The sequence below is a fragment of the Erpetoichthys calabaricus genome, chromosome 10 (genome assembly GCF_900747795.2).
Source record: "Erpetoichthys calabaricus chromosome 10, fErpCal1.3, whole genome shotgun sequence".
Taxonomy (NCBI): Eukaryota; Metazoa; Chordata; class Cladistia; order Polypteriformes; family Polypteridae; genus Erpetoichthys; species Erpetoichthys calabaricus.
Genome location: NC_041403.2, coordinates 74,661,704 through 74,679,950, shown reverse-complemented (window position 1 = coordinate 74,679,950; position 18,247 = coordinate 74,661,704). Strand labels below are relative to the sequence as shown.

The window sequence follows — 18,247 nt, the reverse complement described above, 5'->3', positions numbered from 1 at the left end:
GAATTACCGGTATATAGCATCAAGCACTCGCTGCCTCAGCCATTCGCCATTTGAACTGCTCTCATCCAACCAACGCTTCACAGCCTTTCCTGTTCGGACCTCGCAGTTCACAACCAGTTTCATCCCAAGAACTATACACGCACTCAATCAGTCCATCAAGTGCTCCTTGTAGAACTGTTTGTACTTGCAAGTTATTGTGATGTAATTGTACTTATGATACAGTTATAATATTGCACAACCTGAGCCACTTTATAAAGCACGTATTTACATATGACGATATAATTTTTAAGATGAAATGCAGCAAAATATGTTGATTATATTATACAGGTAAAACTTTAACTTTAACTACACGGTGCCGCAGCGCTAGCGAGCTTGAGGTCGCGCATGGTGCAGCAAGCATCTTGCTGTAAGACATGAACAATCACTGTGCCACCGTGTTCCCATGTTTAATAACATGCTTTAACTCATATCATCATGAAAATGATATCACGTTTACTTCTCAGCATTTTAATTATTCAGAGAGCTGTAATATTACGGACGTAATGGATTCTGTGCCCTGTCGGGGGAAGAGCACGTAGTGATTCAGGCACATAGAGCACATATAAGATCAAATACACAACAAAGCATTTAACATGTGTGATGGACGGCCGGCGAGAGTTTCCGGCCCTCACCCCCAGGCCGCTGTGAGGAGCTCTCCCGACAGCATGGACGTGCCCCGAATTCCAGCAGGGCCTCATGGACTTTGTAGTTTTTATGCATAGCCCTGCTGGGTACCTTGGGGACCACCGGGAGTCGCTGTAGGGAGGCTCGTGGACTCTTATGTGCCCTATAACCTGGACGTACGTCCTGGTCACGTGAACAGGAGAAATGTCGTACTTCCAGGTTGAAGAAAAGGACTTTTACCCTGACCCGGAAGTAATAAGGACTTGTGGACTGTTGGGCAGGAACACCTCCGAGTCAGGGAGTATAAAAGGACTCTGGGAAAGCCCAGACGCTGAGCTGAGCTGGGAGGTAGGGTGGCGAAGTGTCTGGAAGAGGAGGATTGGTATTGTGATTGTAGAGAATAGTGTTTATTGATTATATGAGTAGTGTGGAGTGGAGGGTGCTTTGTGCACGTTATTATTATACAATAAATAATAATTGTACTTTTACCTGGTGTTTGCAGTGGTACCTGAGGGTTCAAGAGGTCGATAAAAGCCTCTACTGCGACACATGCTACTTTAGTTACGATGGGATTTGAGAAACTAGTAAGTTAAATGATTTTAAGATGAAGTTTATGATGTTCTACGTTAATGACAAAATAAAACTACACGATTAAAGTGGAAATTTCGAGATTAAAGTTGACATTTCGTGCTTTTTTCAAGTTGTGTGTCTTTTTTTCACTGTACCCTAATAAGCTTTCATAAGACACTCAGACGGTGGGCTACGAGTCACATTCTCACGCTTTGATGTGACATCTTTTTTATTTTGGGCACTGTGCGACTTTGTGAACTTGAGCTTTCGTGTTTTTCCGACACACTATGTCACTCGATCAACTTCCTTTTGTTGCTTATATAACTGTTTAAACCAACAAATAGTACGTTTTTCTTTGCCTCCATTTGGTATTTGCTGAAATTCTTCTATTTTTCCACGTACTTTTGCCATTGCCTTTTCACAGAACGCTGGGCTTAAGGGCTATTTATATTGATTTGCATATTCAAAGAGGCGCAATTCTGGGAGGAGTTGGGGCGGGACAGCAAGTGCGTGCACGTGCATTTATTTCCACGCTGAGCGGGATTTATGTAGTGGAAGAACGCGGAAGTTGGCGAACGCACAGATTCCTTCATCTGGATTTTTCTGTGCGTAAGCACATTTCGCCTGACGTGCTTACGTCATGTTATAGTGCGAATTCTACGCACGACGTTATGCATGAGGCCCCTGGACGTCCACGGAAGACAACAGTGGTGGATGATCGCAGAATCATTTCCATGGTGAAGAGAAACCCCTTCATAACAGCCAATAGAGTGAACAACACTCTCCAGGGGGTAGGCGTATCGATATCCAAGTCTACCATAAAGAGAAGACTGCATGAAAGTAAATACAGAGGGTGCGCTGCAAGGTGCAAGCCACTCATAAGCCTCAAGAATAGAAAGGCTAGATTGGACTTTGCTAAAGAACATCTAAAAAAGCCAGCACAGTTCTGGAAAAACATTCTTTGGACAGATGAAACCAAGATCAACCTCTACCAGAATGATGGCAAGAAAAAAGTATGGAGAAGGTGTGGAACAGCTCATTATCCAAAGCATACCACATCATCTGTAAAACACGGTGGAGGTAGTGTGATGGGACACTAGTGTTTATTGATGATGTGACACAGGACAGAAGCAGCCAAATGAATTCTGAGGTGTTCAGAGACATACTGTCTGCTCAAATCCAGCTAAATGCAGTCAAATTGATTGGGCGGCATTTCATGATACAGATGGAAAATGACCCAAAACATACAGCCAAAGCAACCCAGGAGTTTATTAAAGCAAAGAAGTGGAAAATTCTTGAATGGCCAAGTCAGTCACCTGGGGCCTCATGTATAAACTGTGCGTACGCACAGAAATGTTGCGTACGAATGTTTCCACGCTCAAATCGCGATGTGTAAAACCTAAACTTGGCGTAAAGCCACACACATTTCCACGTTAGCTCATACCCTGGTGTACACAATTTCTCTGCTCGGTTTTGCAGACTGGCGGCACCCAGTGTCAAAGCAGTGCTACTGTTCCTTTGTGGTCACCCTTTCTTTCTTAGATCCACATTCCTGACAAGGCTTTATAAATACACTGAAACTAACTGCATATTGTTTATTAGTGTAATGCATCTGATTGTAATTAACCTGCAGCAATATAATGGTCCAGGGAATAGCCATAGTATTCCAAATACCATAACTGCTTTAGCATTGTTACTCTCACTGCATCTTCTTCTTCTTTCAGCTGCTCCCGTTAAGGATTGCCACATCAAATCATCTTTTTCCATATTACTCTCACTGCACCACTCGGAGTATTTATATCACTGTATCTGAGTGGGGAATCACAGCAGCAGCTGATTGGAAAGAGAATTATCGGTATACAGCATGAAGCAGACACTGCCTCAGCCACGGCAAAACGCTTCAAAGCCTTTCCTGTATCAAGTCGCGGTTCAGAAAAAGTTTCATCCCAAGAACTATAAACGCACTCAATCAGTCCATCAAGCGCTCCTTGTAGAACTGTTTGTACTTATAAGTACAATTACCCCATTGTAAACTTGCATTACAGTTATAATATTGCACAACCTGAGCCACTTTATAAAGCACGTATTTACACATGATGACGATATCATTTTTAAGATGAAATGCAGCAAAATATGTTGATTATATTATACAGATAGAACTTTAACTTCATTTAAATAATCTGTATTGTTAATAATTAAAGATGCGAGGACACGGTGCCGCAGAGCTAGCTAGTTCATGGATTGTTCCTGCATTGCGTTGTATTCTTGCTGGTGCTGACGCGACACTGGAAGGATAGATGGATAGAATAATTAAACATGTACTACAAAGATATTTCAATGTTCCTTAAAAGTTTTGAAGAATCGGCGTTCTAACTTACAGATGGCTTCACGTCTATTACAGAGCTGATTGTGTGGTGATTGGGTATTTGGAGAAAGAAAAGTAAGGACAGGAACTGGAGGTTAGTACGTTTGAAAGAGACAGTACTTCTGTAATAAATTATTTCATTGAAGGTCGTGCATGGCGCAGCAAGCCTCTTGCGTGAGACATGAACAAGCACTGCGCTACCGTGTTCCCATGTTTAATAACATGCTTTCATTCCTATCATCTTGAAAAAGATATCACGTATACATCTCAGTATTTTAATTATTCAGAGAGCTGTAATATCACGAATGCAATGGATTATGTGTCCTGTTGAAGACAGAGAAAGCCCGTTTAAGAAACAGGTAGTGATTCACACACAGAGCACAAAGAAGATCAAATACAGAACAAAGCATTTAACGTGCTACTTTAGTTACGATGGGATTTGAGAAACTAGTAAATTAAACGATTTTAAGATGAACTTTACAATGTTCTACTTTAATGGCAAAATAAACTACGTGATTAAAGTGGAAATTTCGAGATTAAAGTTGACATTTCGTGCTTTTTTCCCCACTGTGTGCCTATTTTTTTTGTCTGTACCCTAATAAGCTTTCATAAGACACTCAGACGGTGGGCTATGACTCGCCTTTTCACGGCGACTTTGATATGTGACTTCTTTTTTATTTCAGACACTGTGCGACTTTGTGAACTTGAGCTTTCGAGTTTCTCCGACACTCTGTCACTTGATCAACTTCCTTTTGTTGTTTATATCACTGTTTAAACCAACAAATAGTACGTTTTTCCTTTGCCTCCACTTGGTATTCGCTGAAATTCTTATATTTTCCCCGTGCTTTTCCCATTGTCTTTTCATTTATATTGATTTGAATATTCAGGGCTATTTATATTGATTTGCATATTCAAAGAGGGTAATTCTGGGAGGAGTTTGGGCAGGACAGAAGGCGCGTGCACGTGTGTTACTTTTCACGCTGATCGGGATTTATGTAGCGGAAGAACGTGAAAGTTTGCGTACGTACAGATTCCTCCATCTGGATTTTTCTGTGCGTACGCACATTCCCACTTTTGTGCTTACGCCATGTTATAGTGTGAGTTCTACGCACGGCATTATACATGAGGCCCCTGATCTTAACCCAATTGAGCATGCATTTCACTTGTTGAAGACTAAACTTCGGACAGAAAGGCCCACAAACAAACAGCAACTGAAAGCCGCTGCAGGAAAGGCCTGGCAGAGCATTAAAAAGGAGGAAACCCAGCATCTGGTGATGTCCATGAGTTCAAGACTTCAGGCTGTCATTGCCAGCAAAGGGTTTTCAACCAAGTATTAGAAATGAACATTTTATTTCCAGTTATTTAATTTGTCCAATTACTTTTGAGCCCCTGAAATAAAGGGATTGTGTTAAAAAATGCTTTAGTTGCCTCACATTTTTATGCAATCGTTTTGTTCATCCCACTGAATTAAAGCTGAAAGCCTGCACTTCAGCTGCATCTGAGTTGTTTCATTTAAAATTCATTGTGGTAATGTACAGAACCAAAATTAGAAAAAAGTTGTCTCTGTCCAAATAATTATGGACCTAACTGTACTTATGCCATATTCCATTTAATGAAATTACTTAGTGGAAAAACCTCAAAATTAAAACAAAAAGACAGCAAACACAGTGGGCCTTGAGAAAAAAAATCACTTCTCTGCATCATGTCTCAAAAGCTCTTGTGTGATAACAGAACCTATGGACATTTAATAATAAAAAAGTAAAGTTAACCCACCTGAGGCACAAATTATACAAACATTCAAGGTTAAACAAATGGGAGATGGAAAGGCACTCTAAAATAGACTGTTGTGTACCAGGAATTGGCTGAAAAAGGCAAACATACAAGAATTACAGTGTAAATAACTTACTCTTTTTTCATAACATTGTACTTGCAATAATTCACATTAAATTAGTTCCTTCCTAGTATATGTAAATTATAATGCTTTCATTTAAATAAACACAGAAAAAACATAACAAGAAAAACAGAAAGAAGAATACAACACTAGTAAGCTTCTCCTGATTCATCTTCAATCACTAGCAAGACACAACAATTCTCTCTACAAAAACTCACAGGCCTCCCATGCAGTGTATTTTTTTTGTTATTGTTTACAGCAAGAAATACACTGAACTAATCCTCAGGAAATGAGTATACTCCTGTGAGTACTATCAACTAGTTTCTCATTTGTTCCAAAAGTGATTCCTTATTTACTTTAGGAAAAGTAATCATGCGTGATGCCCTAAGTACAGGACAGGACAAGATGGGACAAAGAGTCATAGCCTCAGGTGCACAGACCCTGGAGACTCAAACAGATAGTAACAGAATGTAACGAACACCTAAAACACAGAGCTCAGCTGGCAAGTTCAGGTCTTATATTGAAAGAATTTTAACAGTGACTAGGGAGCCTGAGTCTGTGAGGACCCTGATCAAGATCTCAGTAACAAACTGTTGCAAAGACTTGTGATTGAGTACTGATTGATGCCTGTTATAGCAGCAACCTTAGTACCTGTTGGTAACAACCAACTACTGGAGAAGCCACCAATATTAAAGAAAGTCCATCTAAGGAAAGATCAAGCATCAGACTAAATATGAGTAACTTATTGTAATATGGCTTGAAATAGATTCCTACAAACCATTATGATTCAGCATGGAAAGATGTGACATCTGCAGGGAGGGGTGGGAATTGCAAGGGACTACAATATTAAATTATAATAATAATACTATGACATACTATTAATCCAATACTAGGGTTATGATACAATACTGTGGTAATATTTTAAGCTTTAAAATGTCATTAGGTTCTAGAACATTCTGAAATATATTATTATATTTTTATCTGACTGAAGGTAAAGTTCAAATAATTTCAATTGTTAGCTTTAAGCAAACAATTTTCTAACTGTAAAAACTGATTTCCTATTTCTCAGTCATCACCAAAGCAAGATGGGGAATATTGTTGTGGTATACACTGTAGCACACACACACTGACACATTTTATACACTCAGCTTTAGGGGAATTCTTGCATAACCTTTCATACATAAGCAAAACACTATTCAGTTCTTAATTACTGATATATGGTTCATTTTAATTAACCATCAGGGTTTCCTACAATGCTTTGCATTCCCAAACAAAGCATTGGTGGTATCTTGCTCTGCAGCCAAATGTGTTTTTCTCCGACTGTATCAGTTTGCACACAATAAATTCGAGGTTCATTATAAATTAGCCTTCACGCCCTTCCATTTGTTGAAGTTGGAAAGACTGGCTAGGTTAATAGTGTGCTTCAGTACACGATTTTAATATGACAATGCTTACAAATTTCATGATTCGTAAGGTTTTTCTTTGCTATAACATTGCAAAAACCAAAATCACCCCAGACCTCTAAAGTAAACATGGATGCAGAATTTGGTAGTATAGTCTCTGCAGTTATGACAACATGTGTGGTACACTGTATGTCGGAATGAATTTTTTTATAGGATTCCTGTACCCAATGCAAACATGCCTGACAATTTAACTTGGTTTCAGAGTATTGATCACATATTAGGCAAAAGAATTATTGTATTAATTTATTCTATTTTTTTTCCCCCATCTCAATCAGAAAAAACAGTCTGACTTTGAATTGAATTGCAGATGTAACTTTAAAGAACTGCTAAGTCTTTAGGAAACCTAATTCTGTAGCTTTAAATCTAACCACACATACATGAGGACAAATGCATAGTCCAACATGAGTACGAAACAATGGACCAACTCTTTATCCTTTCATGGGTATTTCAGATGACATGTGAGTCTGACAACCCCTTCTATACTTATTTTGTGGACTTTAGGAAAATCTGTGACTGACTAAGAGAGCTCAAGAGAGAAATTAAAAAGTAAAAGAGTGAGGGGACAACTTTGTCTGGCATCTTTATATAGTCAAAAAAGTTGAGAAATATTTGAATTTCTGAAAAGGGTGGAAGAAGGAGAAGAGTAAAGAGTTGTAGCCATATTTACAAACTATCCTCTGAATCCCATCTTCTCCAAGACCTGTCACCGAAAAGACCAATTCATCCGAAGGCCTTCTTTGCATTGAGTAAGAAGAGGGCAGCAGGGTGTGATATAGCTGGAGCAGCATCCATAATACATAGGAGGCTGATATTATCTGAAGTCTGATGAGATTTAATAAATCTGACTGGGGTGAATTGATTTATGAACCATGATGTAGGCCACATGTAATTGCCTTTACCAGCAATTTAATGTCCCGAGTCCATTACAATGATAGTTAGAACACTCGGAATGTTCCTTGCCTGGTTAAAGAAGAAATATAACTGCAATACTGAAGTTTGATAAATGATTTTTTTTATTTCTTCCAGTCAGTATTTATTAACTCAAGATTCTCTTTGTAACACTGAATAATGCGATACTTCGTTTTAGGAGTTAACACTCTGGGCACCCAACAGGCACAGATTTTTGTCATAGTTAATAGTTTTGAAGGCATATGGCTGTCCAGTGGCAATATGGCAGCACAATACTTGAAATGTGGTTTTCAGAATTCATGTTGACATTGTTTTGAAACAAGAAAAATACACTATAACCTACAGATGCTAGAAACTTGTAATTTATATATTTCAAAGTATACAAGCTAGTCTTTGGTTTTTTACAGCAACAACCAGAGAGACATGTTGATGACTGATTACTTACTGATTATTCTCCACCGGAGACAGTTACATGAAGCCAAAAAGAGGGTCCTATACGGGCTTGCTGTGTTTGCACTCTTGTTATACAGTAAAGCACTTGACATTTCATTTCTGTGTCTCCAATTAAATGAGTACTTAAGGTAGACTGGGTATCTAATAAGAGTACCTGTAGTCATTTCCATTGGGAATATTACCAGGCATAGCTCACTCAAAGGAGGTGAAGAGACAAACTCAGGGCCCACTTCAGTGGGGTAATGGGGGCTGGGGGGTTGATAATCATAATAAAGGTACATATTCTAATGCATAGGAAGCAAATCTGGATGAGAAATAGTCATTCAAAACTAGAACATTTTACAACATTTTACACCATTGACAATTTTCATGATTAAAAATGTCAGAGAAAGTTAACTTCAAATACTATTATTATGTTCTACATACAGCATCACAACTACACTTATTTAAAAAAAAAAAGCAAAGTAGTACCTTCTGGAAAAAACGGCAGTAGTCTCTCTTTAAATACAATACTGCTACTTCTTTCAAACCATCTAAACCAAACATGTCTGCAACACTCAGCACCTGGCTGGGAAAGAAAAAAAATTAACCTGTTTGAAGGGCTGAGAATAAAAAAAACCAGTAACAAATATGTGGTAATTTTATACTGTAAATGTAATTAATAGAATACCTTTGTATAAATATAGTTTATAAAAACCTTACCTGCCATGTCACCCCTAAAATATAAACATGGATGCTGCAAATAATAAAAAAAATGACCTCTTAATTTTTAAGTGTTATGCTCGTAGACTGAATTTAATCTAATTATCATCATAAAGGTTGAAGGTTATGGCACTAAAAATTGATTTTTTGAAGCCCATGTATTTTGTGGCTATTTTGAAGGCTACTCTTGCTTTTCCTATCCTCACTTTTACATCCCCATCTGTCCCACCAATCTTGTAAATATTTCTAAAGTATGTTAAAGTCTTGTCTGCTAAAAGTACCCCTTCTAGTACAGTGGACCTCTCACTAGTGGTATGTACCTTTAGGATTTTTGTGTTTTCTTTATAGATCTGTAGTTCCACCTGGCTAGATGTTTTACTTAATTCCGAGGTGTTGTCTTGTGTTTGTCACTGGTGTATATGACAGAAGTGCCATCTCATCCGCATAATCAAAATCATCTAGTCAACTGTATACATTTAATTCAATTCTGTCTCTTTTACCCTTTGTAATACTTTTCATAACCCACTCTGTGACCAGCAAGAACAAGAACATTAACAACAAGAAACCCTGTCTTATACTTGCCTCTATCTCCAATATCTGTTACTTTTCCATTTGCTATTAAAGACTTTCTCATAATCCACAATATTCAACAAGGGTTGACAGTTTCATTTGATTGTTCAATAATTATTCACAATGTGTCTACCTGATCAGTACATGGTCACTTCTCCATGACGCAGGCTTATTTCTCTCTTAGTTTATAATCTATTGGTCCCTTCACTTTTTCTATAATTACTTTGTTAACGACTTTGCCTGCCGTCCTCAGTGAAACCTCTGTAACTGGAACACCTCCTTAGCTAAGAAGGCACAATAGCGTCTCCACTTCCTTCAGTGGCTGAAGAAGGCAAGACTACCTCCCCACATTCTCATCACATTCTGTAAGGGCATCATGAAATGCATTCTGACCAGCTACATCATTGTCTTGTTTAGGAACTGCAGTGTCTCTAACCATACAGTCCTACAACAGATAGTGCACACAGCATTAGAGAATGCTGGGACCTCTCTGTCCTCCATTAAAGACATCTTTATAATAATAATATTTTTTGCCACTGTATACTGCAATATTTTGTATGGATGGTACAACAATAAAGTAACTTGACTTGACTTTGTTTCGGGTCTATTTAGCAATTCTACATATTAGACCCAACAGTTGAGTTATTCTGTTTCTTACAGTAGTTTACCATATTTATCTCTAAAAGGTCTCTCTTCTTCTTGTGTGATATTATTCAGCTGCTTTATATTTCTGTTTCTTGTGGCCTCCTTTTCTTTGTGTGAAAATCCATTTATGTAATTACTTTTATCTACTTCGGTATTCTTCTTTACACTTATTAGCCACACAGTATTCTTCTTGCAACTTTACTTTTTAACTGCCACTATTTTTCTCCTTTCTTTTATAATTCTACCACAATAACGTGCAGTGAATACACTTGAGATGAGCATTCATAGTTTTCACACTCTTTTTCCGTACGCTTAGCATTCATTTGCTCAGAGGTTTATGCGCTTGCTGCTTCCTGAGCAGCTTTTTTTTTCCACACTAGCGGCCCGCTTCTTCTCTTCTTTCGTCGGCATCTTTTCACATTAAAACTGATTAAGTCAGTGTTTGTGTTGCAATTACTTAGTACGTTGTCTTTAATTTTTCACTTAAGCTGGCACTTAAATCATTCTTGAGACAGATTGAAGACTTGAGACAGATTGAAGATATAAAGAGGTAGGGGAAATGACGGCAAAGGTGGTAGGGATAAGAACGGCGCATGCACGGCTGCCCTGTTGGCCATTGCCGAGAATTGTTTCTACAATAAAATAAAATAAAAATAAAAAGAGGAATAACCTTGGAGGTCAATCATCATCCCGAAAGCGGATAGTACACGTCGCGTAGTATATGTTGTGGTAGACGGCTGCACAGTCAGGATGCCTGGGACGTGGAAGGACCGGGAGAACTCCGATACCTCCCTCGAGACATGAGAGGGCGACCGCCCTGGGGTGCAGGGGAGCAACACGATTGCAGCTTGGAGGCTCCACCCAGTTGGGGCATTTAGTCTCCGCTAGGGGACGCCCAAACGTTCCAGGGAACATGGACGTGCAGCACCTCCGCCACAACAGGAAGTGCTGCTAAGCCCAAAGGCAAATACACCCGGTGTGCTTCTGGGTGCTCATGCAGCACTTCCGCCACACCCAGAAGTGCTGCAGGAAGCTCGTCAGGAAGCACCTGGAGCACATCCGGGTACTGGATAAAAGGGGCCACCTCACTCCATTCCAAGAGCCGGAGTTGAGAGGTAGTGTGACGGAGCTTTGCGAGAGAGGAGCGGAGGCGGCAGGAAAAGAAAGGTGTAGCAGAGGACTGTGAGAGTTGTGTGCATTGTGCTGTGTTGGAAGAAGAGAATAACAATAAACATGTGTTTTGGCAAAGGTGTCTTGGTGTCTGTTCGTGGTCGAGGCCGGTCTTCACAATGTGTACCAAATTTCAGGTTAATAGGTCAAACGGTTCGTGAGCTACAGGTGATTTAAAATCCCAGACAGACAAACGAACAGCCACAGTAGCGTAAATAAGAAGTTAAGTTTCACATAAGATATATTGCTTCGTTTGTGGCTTGTTTCTCCCTTTCTTCTCTTTCACTTGTTCCTTTAAAAGCTATAAAAATATTTTGCTATGTGGTTAATAGGTTCAGTTTTACATATTCATACTCTTGTATGAGATCATCTTGGGATCTTTAATTCTATATTGAATTTTGATTTTCTTGTTTCCATTCCATTTTAACTTTATTTTCACTACAAGATGATGGTTTCATGCTACATCAGCACCTCTCTTGATTCACACATCCTGTATTGCTCTATTGAATTTCTTGAAGTAATACATTTGATCTTTTTGGCTTTCTTTAATGTGACCTGGAGAATTCCATGTCATTTTATGTATACTTTAATAGGTAGAAAAACACTCCCATCACCAACCAGATCAATTAGTGCACACAAATCAACTAACTTTTCTCCACTAAGCCACATTTCCATATCACTTCTTCATGTGCATTAGTGTATTATGTACAATAATCGTTGCCATAAAATCTCATATGATGATGTTTAAATCCTTCTTCTTCCAACCATTTCTAATTTTGTGTTATTCATTAGTAAAATTTTCTTTTAACTCTCTCTTGCCGTCATTAGGTGATTCATAGCACTATATGACATTCCAACTAAAAGCTGCTGTACTAAAACCAGATTCTCTTGCATCCCATTCAATCAGCACCTTCTGTGCTCATCTCCCCAACATCGATGAAACCCTTTTTGTATAGGGAGCACTCACCTCTTCATGTGCCGAGTACCACAGTGGTTCTCCCATGTTCAGTTTATATTGGTCTGACTGTGTCCATCTGGTCTTGCACAGCCATAACAATGGGAGTCCGTAAAGTCTCATCTCTACTGCCACCTAAGCCACCATCCCAGTCTCAAACATTGTCCTTTTGTGCCACATTGTCTATCATTTACATTTTTCTGGTTGATAGAAAGACATCCGCATTGCAGATTTCTCTCAGCTTTTGCAGCACCACTTTTAATAAATCTTTCCAATAAAAAATCCCTCTTCTCCTAGTACTTCTGCTGGTTGAGTTTTACTCAGTGTTTCTGTAGTTGTCAATTTTTTTACAGGTCCATGGCATATATATGTATATACAACATGATTTCTTAATCGAAACCGGAGTAAATTAATCACTTTATTGTGACAATTCAGAACTAACAAATAATCGGAAAGGCATAAGGAAAATAATGTATCAAATATCATTATAACTATGTGTTTTCACATGGTAAAATATCCTAGAAACAACAAAAAGTCAGGAATCATTTCTGCCACATAAAAATCAATCAAATCTACTTGTATTACAGAATCCAAAAAGGTTAAAAAACATTCTGCTGGATAATTATGAAGTAGCTAACATTGGCATACTGTATACTAGGCTCTTCACCAGACCTCATTTATTGTAGATATATGGATTAATGCACCCAAGCAGGAGGATTCCATAAAAGGCAGGGACAATTCTCAGCAGTGATGAAAGCAAGAAGTAACCCTCACTGACAAGAAGAACATGATGCAGGGACACCTGCGCAATAGGGAGGAGGCGGTAGATGGGACAGAAGCAAATAATACTTCTTCAAAATGATAGAGGGGAGGAGACCCAGCATTCTGCAAAGATACCTGTGTTGGTTAAAGCTACACCAAGGGAGGAAAAGTCAATAGTAGAAAGAAGTGAGGGCACATCAGCCCAGACAAGGATTGATGTGGTCATGAACTCTAACTGTTCATGCAAGACGTAGCCTATTAATGGCAATAAAAGATTCTTAGGGAGCCATGCTGGAGCTCCTCTAGTGGCTTCTGGTGCATACCAGAGGTGAGCTATGGACGAACACTTGCCTGGCAGTAAAAAGAAGGGCTATGATTGAAAAAAAATTCAAAATGGATGTGTGGTACTTGAGCTGGCCACTTGAAGAAACCACTCTACCTCTCAAACATGAATTCAAAAGAGATGTAGGCAGGCACAGATAAACTGCAGGGTTATTGCATTACTTCTGCTTGAGGCCTTCCATTTGTCAAATTCACCTTGGTTATTTTCTTTAATGAAAAGACTATGTTTAGAATATTTGTCCCTCTTGGCATATATCTGGGTTCACCGGATGATATAATATTGCCCACTCTGTCACCACATAAAATTCTGTCACAGATTAATAATAAAACTTTTACTTTAGTGATACCACAGAAAATCACCAAACATAAGATTTTATAATACAATACAACCAATTGTACTGTACAAAAATATACAATCAAGTACATTAACTTACATAATATGGAGATAAGTACTACTAAACCAAACTGGACCAAAAACAATAGGCCAAGAGCCTGTAACAAGACAAATGCGATTCAACTTATAAGATAGGTACATTTTTTTTACAAAGTTATCATTGTACACGTTTTCACAAACACAAAGACACTCATAAAGACACCATACTAAGATCAACCTTTCCCAACATTTTGAACATCACAGAATCAGAATGTGAACATAACTCAATAGCAAATTTTGACCCAATCACCAAACTTCTATTTTAATGGAAGCAAAATAACAAAAATGTGAATAATCAAAAAAGAATATTGAGTATCAAACAAGAGTTATGAAAAAAGTAATTAAAAAAGTAATTATAAAAGCATTGTGCAAGCTGAATATTGTCCTTGTATTAATAAAATTTTAAAATATAAAGTCTGCAATTTCTATGTGATTAGGCATATCCTAACTTTGAACACCACCTGAATATTTGTTTATTTATGCCTCAAAATAGGAAGCTTGCCTTAAATAATATTTCATTTTAAATAATTTTCTGTTGAATGAAATATTGTTATACGCACCACACATCTGCTCCTTTAGGAAGGTCAACAACAGCTCCATAAATGAAATGCAGCATGACATCCATTTCTGTTTGACCAATTCTGAAAAACAACATAACATACATCATACATTGAAAACCAATGAATGAGGGGAGAGGTAAATCTTCAATAAAAATGCACTGTATCGTGGGAAAGTGCCTTTCCTGTTTACCTGTTATGCAGATTTTTATGGAAGTAAGCATAAATAGTATTTTACCAAAAATACATGCATTTTGTACATTCTGATAATATGGATGGATCAAAGATATGTGGATTATGAAACACGAAATTATGTGAATTTTTTTTTTCTTTCCCCCCCCCCCCCACCCCAAGTCCTGGGTATTATGTTAAACTGCATCTGGCCCTTTAAGCGGTCCTCCAACTTGCAGGGAAATCATGGGGGTTGGTGGAAGAACTGGCACTCCAGCCACCGTAAAAAAAAAATTCACAAAGCTCCGAGACTACAGAAAAGACTCCTTTTTGCTCTCCGTGGGAGTAGCTCTGTTACAGCCACCCATAGGAAGGCTGCTCGCATCATGAAGCAGATAGGGAAAAGCCCCCGGGAGCCCCATCCCTGGAAGAATCAAAACCGTTGGAGAGTCAATGGGGTCAGGTCTGTTGCGGATCGGAACTGGTGTGGTGCTGAGGCGTTGCCCGCTGCACAGCTGCACTCGGGTTCCAATTTGAGGCTGCCCATACGGGTGGGCGCATGGAACGTCTTGTCTCTTCGGCGAGATGATCATCTTCCTCTGCTGTCAGAGGAGCTGCGTAAACTCTGCATTTCAGTGGTGGCACTCTCTGAGGTGCGCAGACCGGGGACTAGCCAGATCTCTGTAGGTAGATACACCTTTTATTGGTCTTGTCAGTCTGATAGCTGTCATACTTGGGCAGTAGCTGTTGCTATAGCGGATTGGCTTCTTCCGATGGTGTCCAATGTCACTCCTTTCAACCAGCGTATTAAGAGACTCAGTTGTCTCAGTGTATGCTCTGACCGCGGTGAGTGATGTCTCAGCGAGGGAGACATTTTATTCACAGCTTGCTCGGTGGTTGATGGGTGTCCACGAGGTGACACTCTTCTGGTCATGGGTGACTTCAGTGCAGCCACTGGCACTGACAGGGCTGGCTATGAAGATTGTCTCGGTCCCATGGGTCTGGTGACCGTGGTGAAAGTGGCTCCATGTTCCTTGACTTTGCAAAAGGTCAGGGGTTGCGAACCGCTGGATCCTGGTTCCAGCACCCAGAACCGCATTGTTAGACTTGGTACTCCAATACTGGTGGTGCAGCAAAGCAGATCGATCACATCCTCGTGGGCAGACGCTGGAGGCACTTGCAAAACTGCAGGGTCTACAGTAGTGCCCAGTTTGTGAATTCTGACCACAGACTTCTTGTTGCTACTCTTCGGATCCAGCTTAGGTCCAGTAGGTTTCCACCTACTAGGAAAATGAACCTGGACTAGGCCAGACTCCAAGATCAGGCTGTTTGTAATGAGTCTGCACACAGTTTGTGTGAGGAACTTGCAGAATTGGGTACAACTGGCGATCCTAATGTGATGTGGGAGACCTTCCGTGACAAGACCCTGAAGGTTGCCGAGGGTTGTGTTGGTGTTACCGGTGTTCCCAGAAGGAGGCGTTTCATCTCACAGGGCACCCTGGATATCATCAAGAGGAGTCACAGCACACGGCTCAATAGCAACTCTGGTCTCGTTACCTGGAACTGAGAAGGACGACTGCGAGGGCTCTGAGAGCAGATAAGGAGGCGTTTGTTAGAGGAATCTGTGAGCAAGTGACACAACATCTGTGGTCTAGCGACCCACGTCCTGCTTACAGAGGGATCGAAGCATTAAGCACATCCAAATCTGTTGCTTGGAGAGTTGCAGTCAGGGCGGCTAATGGAGTGGTCCTTACGGATGACACTGCAGTTCTGACCCGCTGGGCTGGCTACTTTGAACAGTTGTTGAAAGCTGATCCTCCGGCTAGGACGTTGGATATCTCTGGGTCCACGGTCCTTGAGACCGATCCTCCAATTAGCTATGAACCACCCAATCTCACTGAGATTGCACAGGTGGTGAACCAGCTGAGGGGAGGAAAGGCTGCAGGGATCTGTGGTAACCAGGGTGAACTTCTCCAGGTTGGAGGTAAGGCTGTCCTCCTGGCATTGCAAGCAATCTTTGCTTGCATTTGGGAGACTGGCATCATCCCAACTGACTGGAAAACAGGACTTGTCGTCCCTATCTGGAAAGGAAAGGGTGATCGCCTAGATTGCAGCAACTACAGGGGGATAACACTGCTCTCAGTGCCGGGTAAGGTCCTTGCTAGGGTCGTCCTTGATAGGATCCGTGATCACTTGCTCACCTACCCGCGACAGGAACAGTCTGGTTTTACGCCTAAGTCGTCTACCATCGACCGCATCCTGGCACTGAGGGTTCTCATGGAGCGCAAACGCGAATATCAGCAGAGTTTCTTTGCAGCCTTTGTCGATTTTCGCAAAAGCATTCGACTCAGTTGATCGAGCTACCCTGTGGGATATCCTGAGGGTTTGCGGGATCCCCTCAAAGTTGCTGGATATCATGGCCGGCCTGTACACTGGTACTGCGAGTGCTGTGCAGAGTGGAGGCAGGACCTCTGCGTTTTTACCAGTTGATTCTGGGGTTCGTCAGAGGTGTGTTCTTGCTCCTACTCTGTTCAATGCTTGCATGGACTGGGTGTTGGGCAAGGTCATGGGGTCCCGCGGCTGTGGGGCATCTCTTGGTGAAGAAAGATTCACGGATCTTGACTTTGCTGATGATGCTGTGATCTTCATGGAGTCAATGGAGGCTCTGATCGGGGCTCTCGAGAGACTGAGTGAGGAGTCTGAATGTTCTGGGCTTGCAAGTGTCCTGGATAAAAACCAAGATCCAGGCCTTTAATGACCTCTTGGGCACAGCCATCAGCAGTGTGTCTGTTTTCGGAGAGAGTGTCGACTTTGTTGAGAGGTTTACTTACCTTGGCAGTGACATTCATTAATTCATTAATGTCAAATAAGCGGTTGCTCATGGAGTCCCGAATGAATCACATTACCTGCATTGTGAGGGACCGTCAGTTACGGCACTACGGCCATGTGGCGCGTTTCCCCGAGGGTGATCCAGCTGATAAGATCCTCATTGTTGGGGACCAGAGTGGCTGCACCAGGCCAAGGGGTTGCCCACATAATACCTGGCTGTGACAGATAGAGGGTCATTTCCAGAGGGTGGGACTGGACCGCGTGTCTGCCTCGGGGGGTTGCAAACTGGGATCCCAAGTTGTTTCATCGTGTAGTGGGTGCAGCAACGCACTGTACGAGTGCATGCTCTCAAACTTGACTTGACTTTTTCCTAAGGACATTTTTCACATCATTTGCCAATGTCCAGAGTCTGTCGCCATTTGGTCTTGTTGAACATGAATCTTTGTTATGTCTATTCTCCATGTAAAAATGATTAAAAAATGGTGGATAAATTAACAATATGTGCACTAGAGGGGCAACAGTGAGACAACCCCCAAAACAGGAATGGTTTAACAGGTGGATGCCACTGACATTTTTCCCTCCTCATCTTTTCTGACTGTTTTTTCACTAGTTTTGCATTTGGCTATGGTCAGTGTCACTATTGGTAGCATGAGGCGATACCTGGACCCTACAGAGGTTGCACAGGTAGTCCAACTTCTCCAGGAATATGTGCCATTGCCAGAAGGTTTGCTGTGTTTCCCAGAACAGTCTCAAGGGCATGGAGGAGATTCCAGGAGACAGGCAGTTACTCTAGGAGA

At 40.7% G+C, this 18,247-nt stretch overlaps 1 protein-coding gene across 1 annotated transcript in view; it reads right to left on the bottom strand.

Moving 5' to 3' along the window:
- btbd8 (BTB domain containing 8) overlaps positions 1-18,247 on the bottom strand; it is a 139,417-nt gene that overhangs the window by 47,458 nt on the left and 73,712 nt on the right. The window contains exons 7-9 of the mRNA XM_051932783.1: positions 14,454-14,534; positions 8,786-8,882; positions 5,372-5,460 (exon numbers count right to left, since the gene is read on the bottom strand). Of these exons, the coding sequence (XP_051788743.1) occupies positions 5,372-5,460; positions 8,786-8,882; positions 14,454-14,534 (267 nt within the window). The remainder of the gene's footprint in view (positions 1-5,371; positions 5,461-8,785; positions 8,883-14,453; positions 14,535-18,247) is intronic.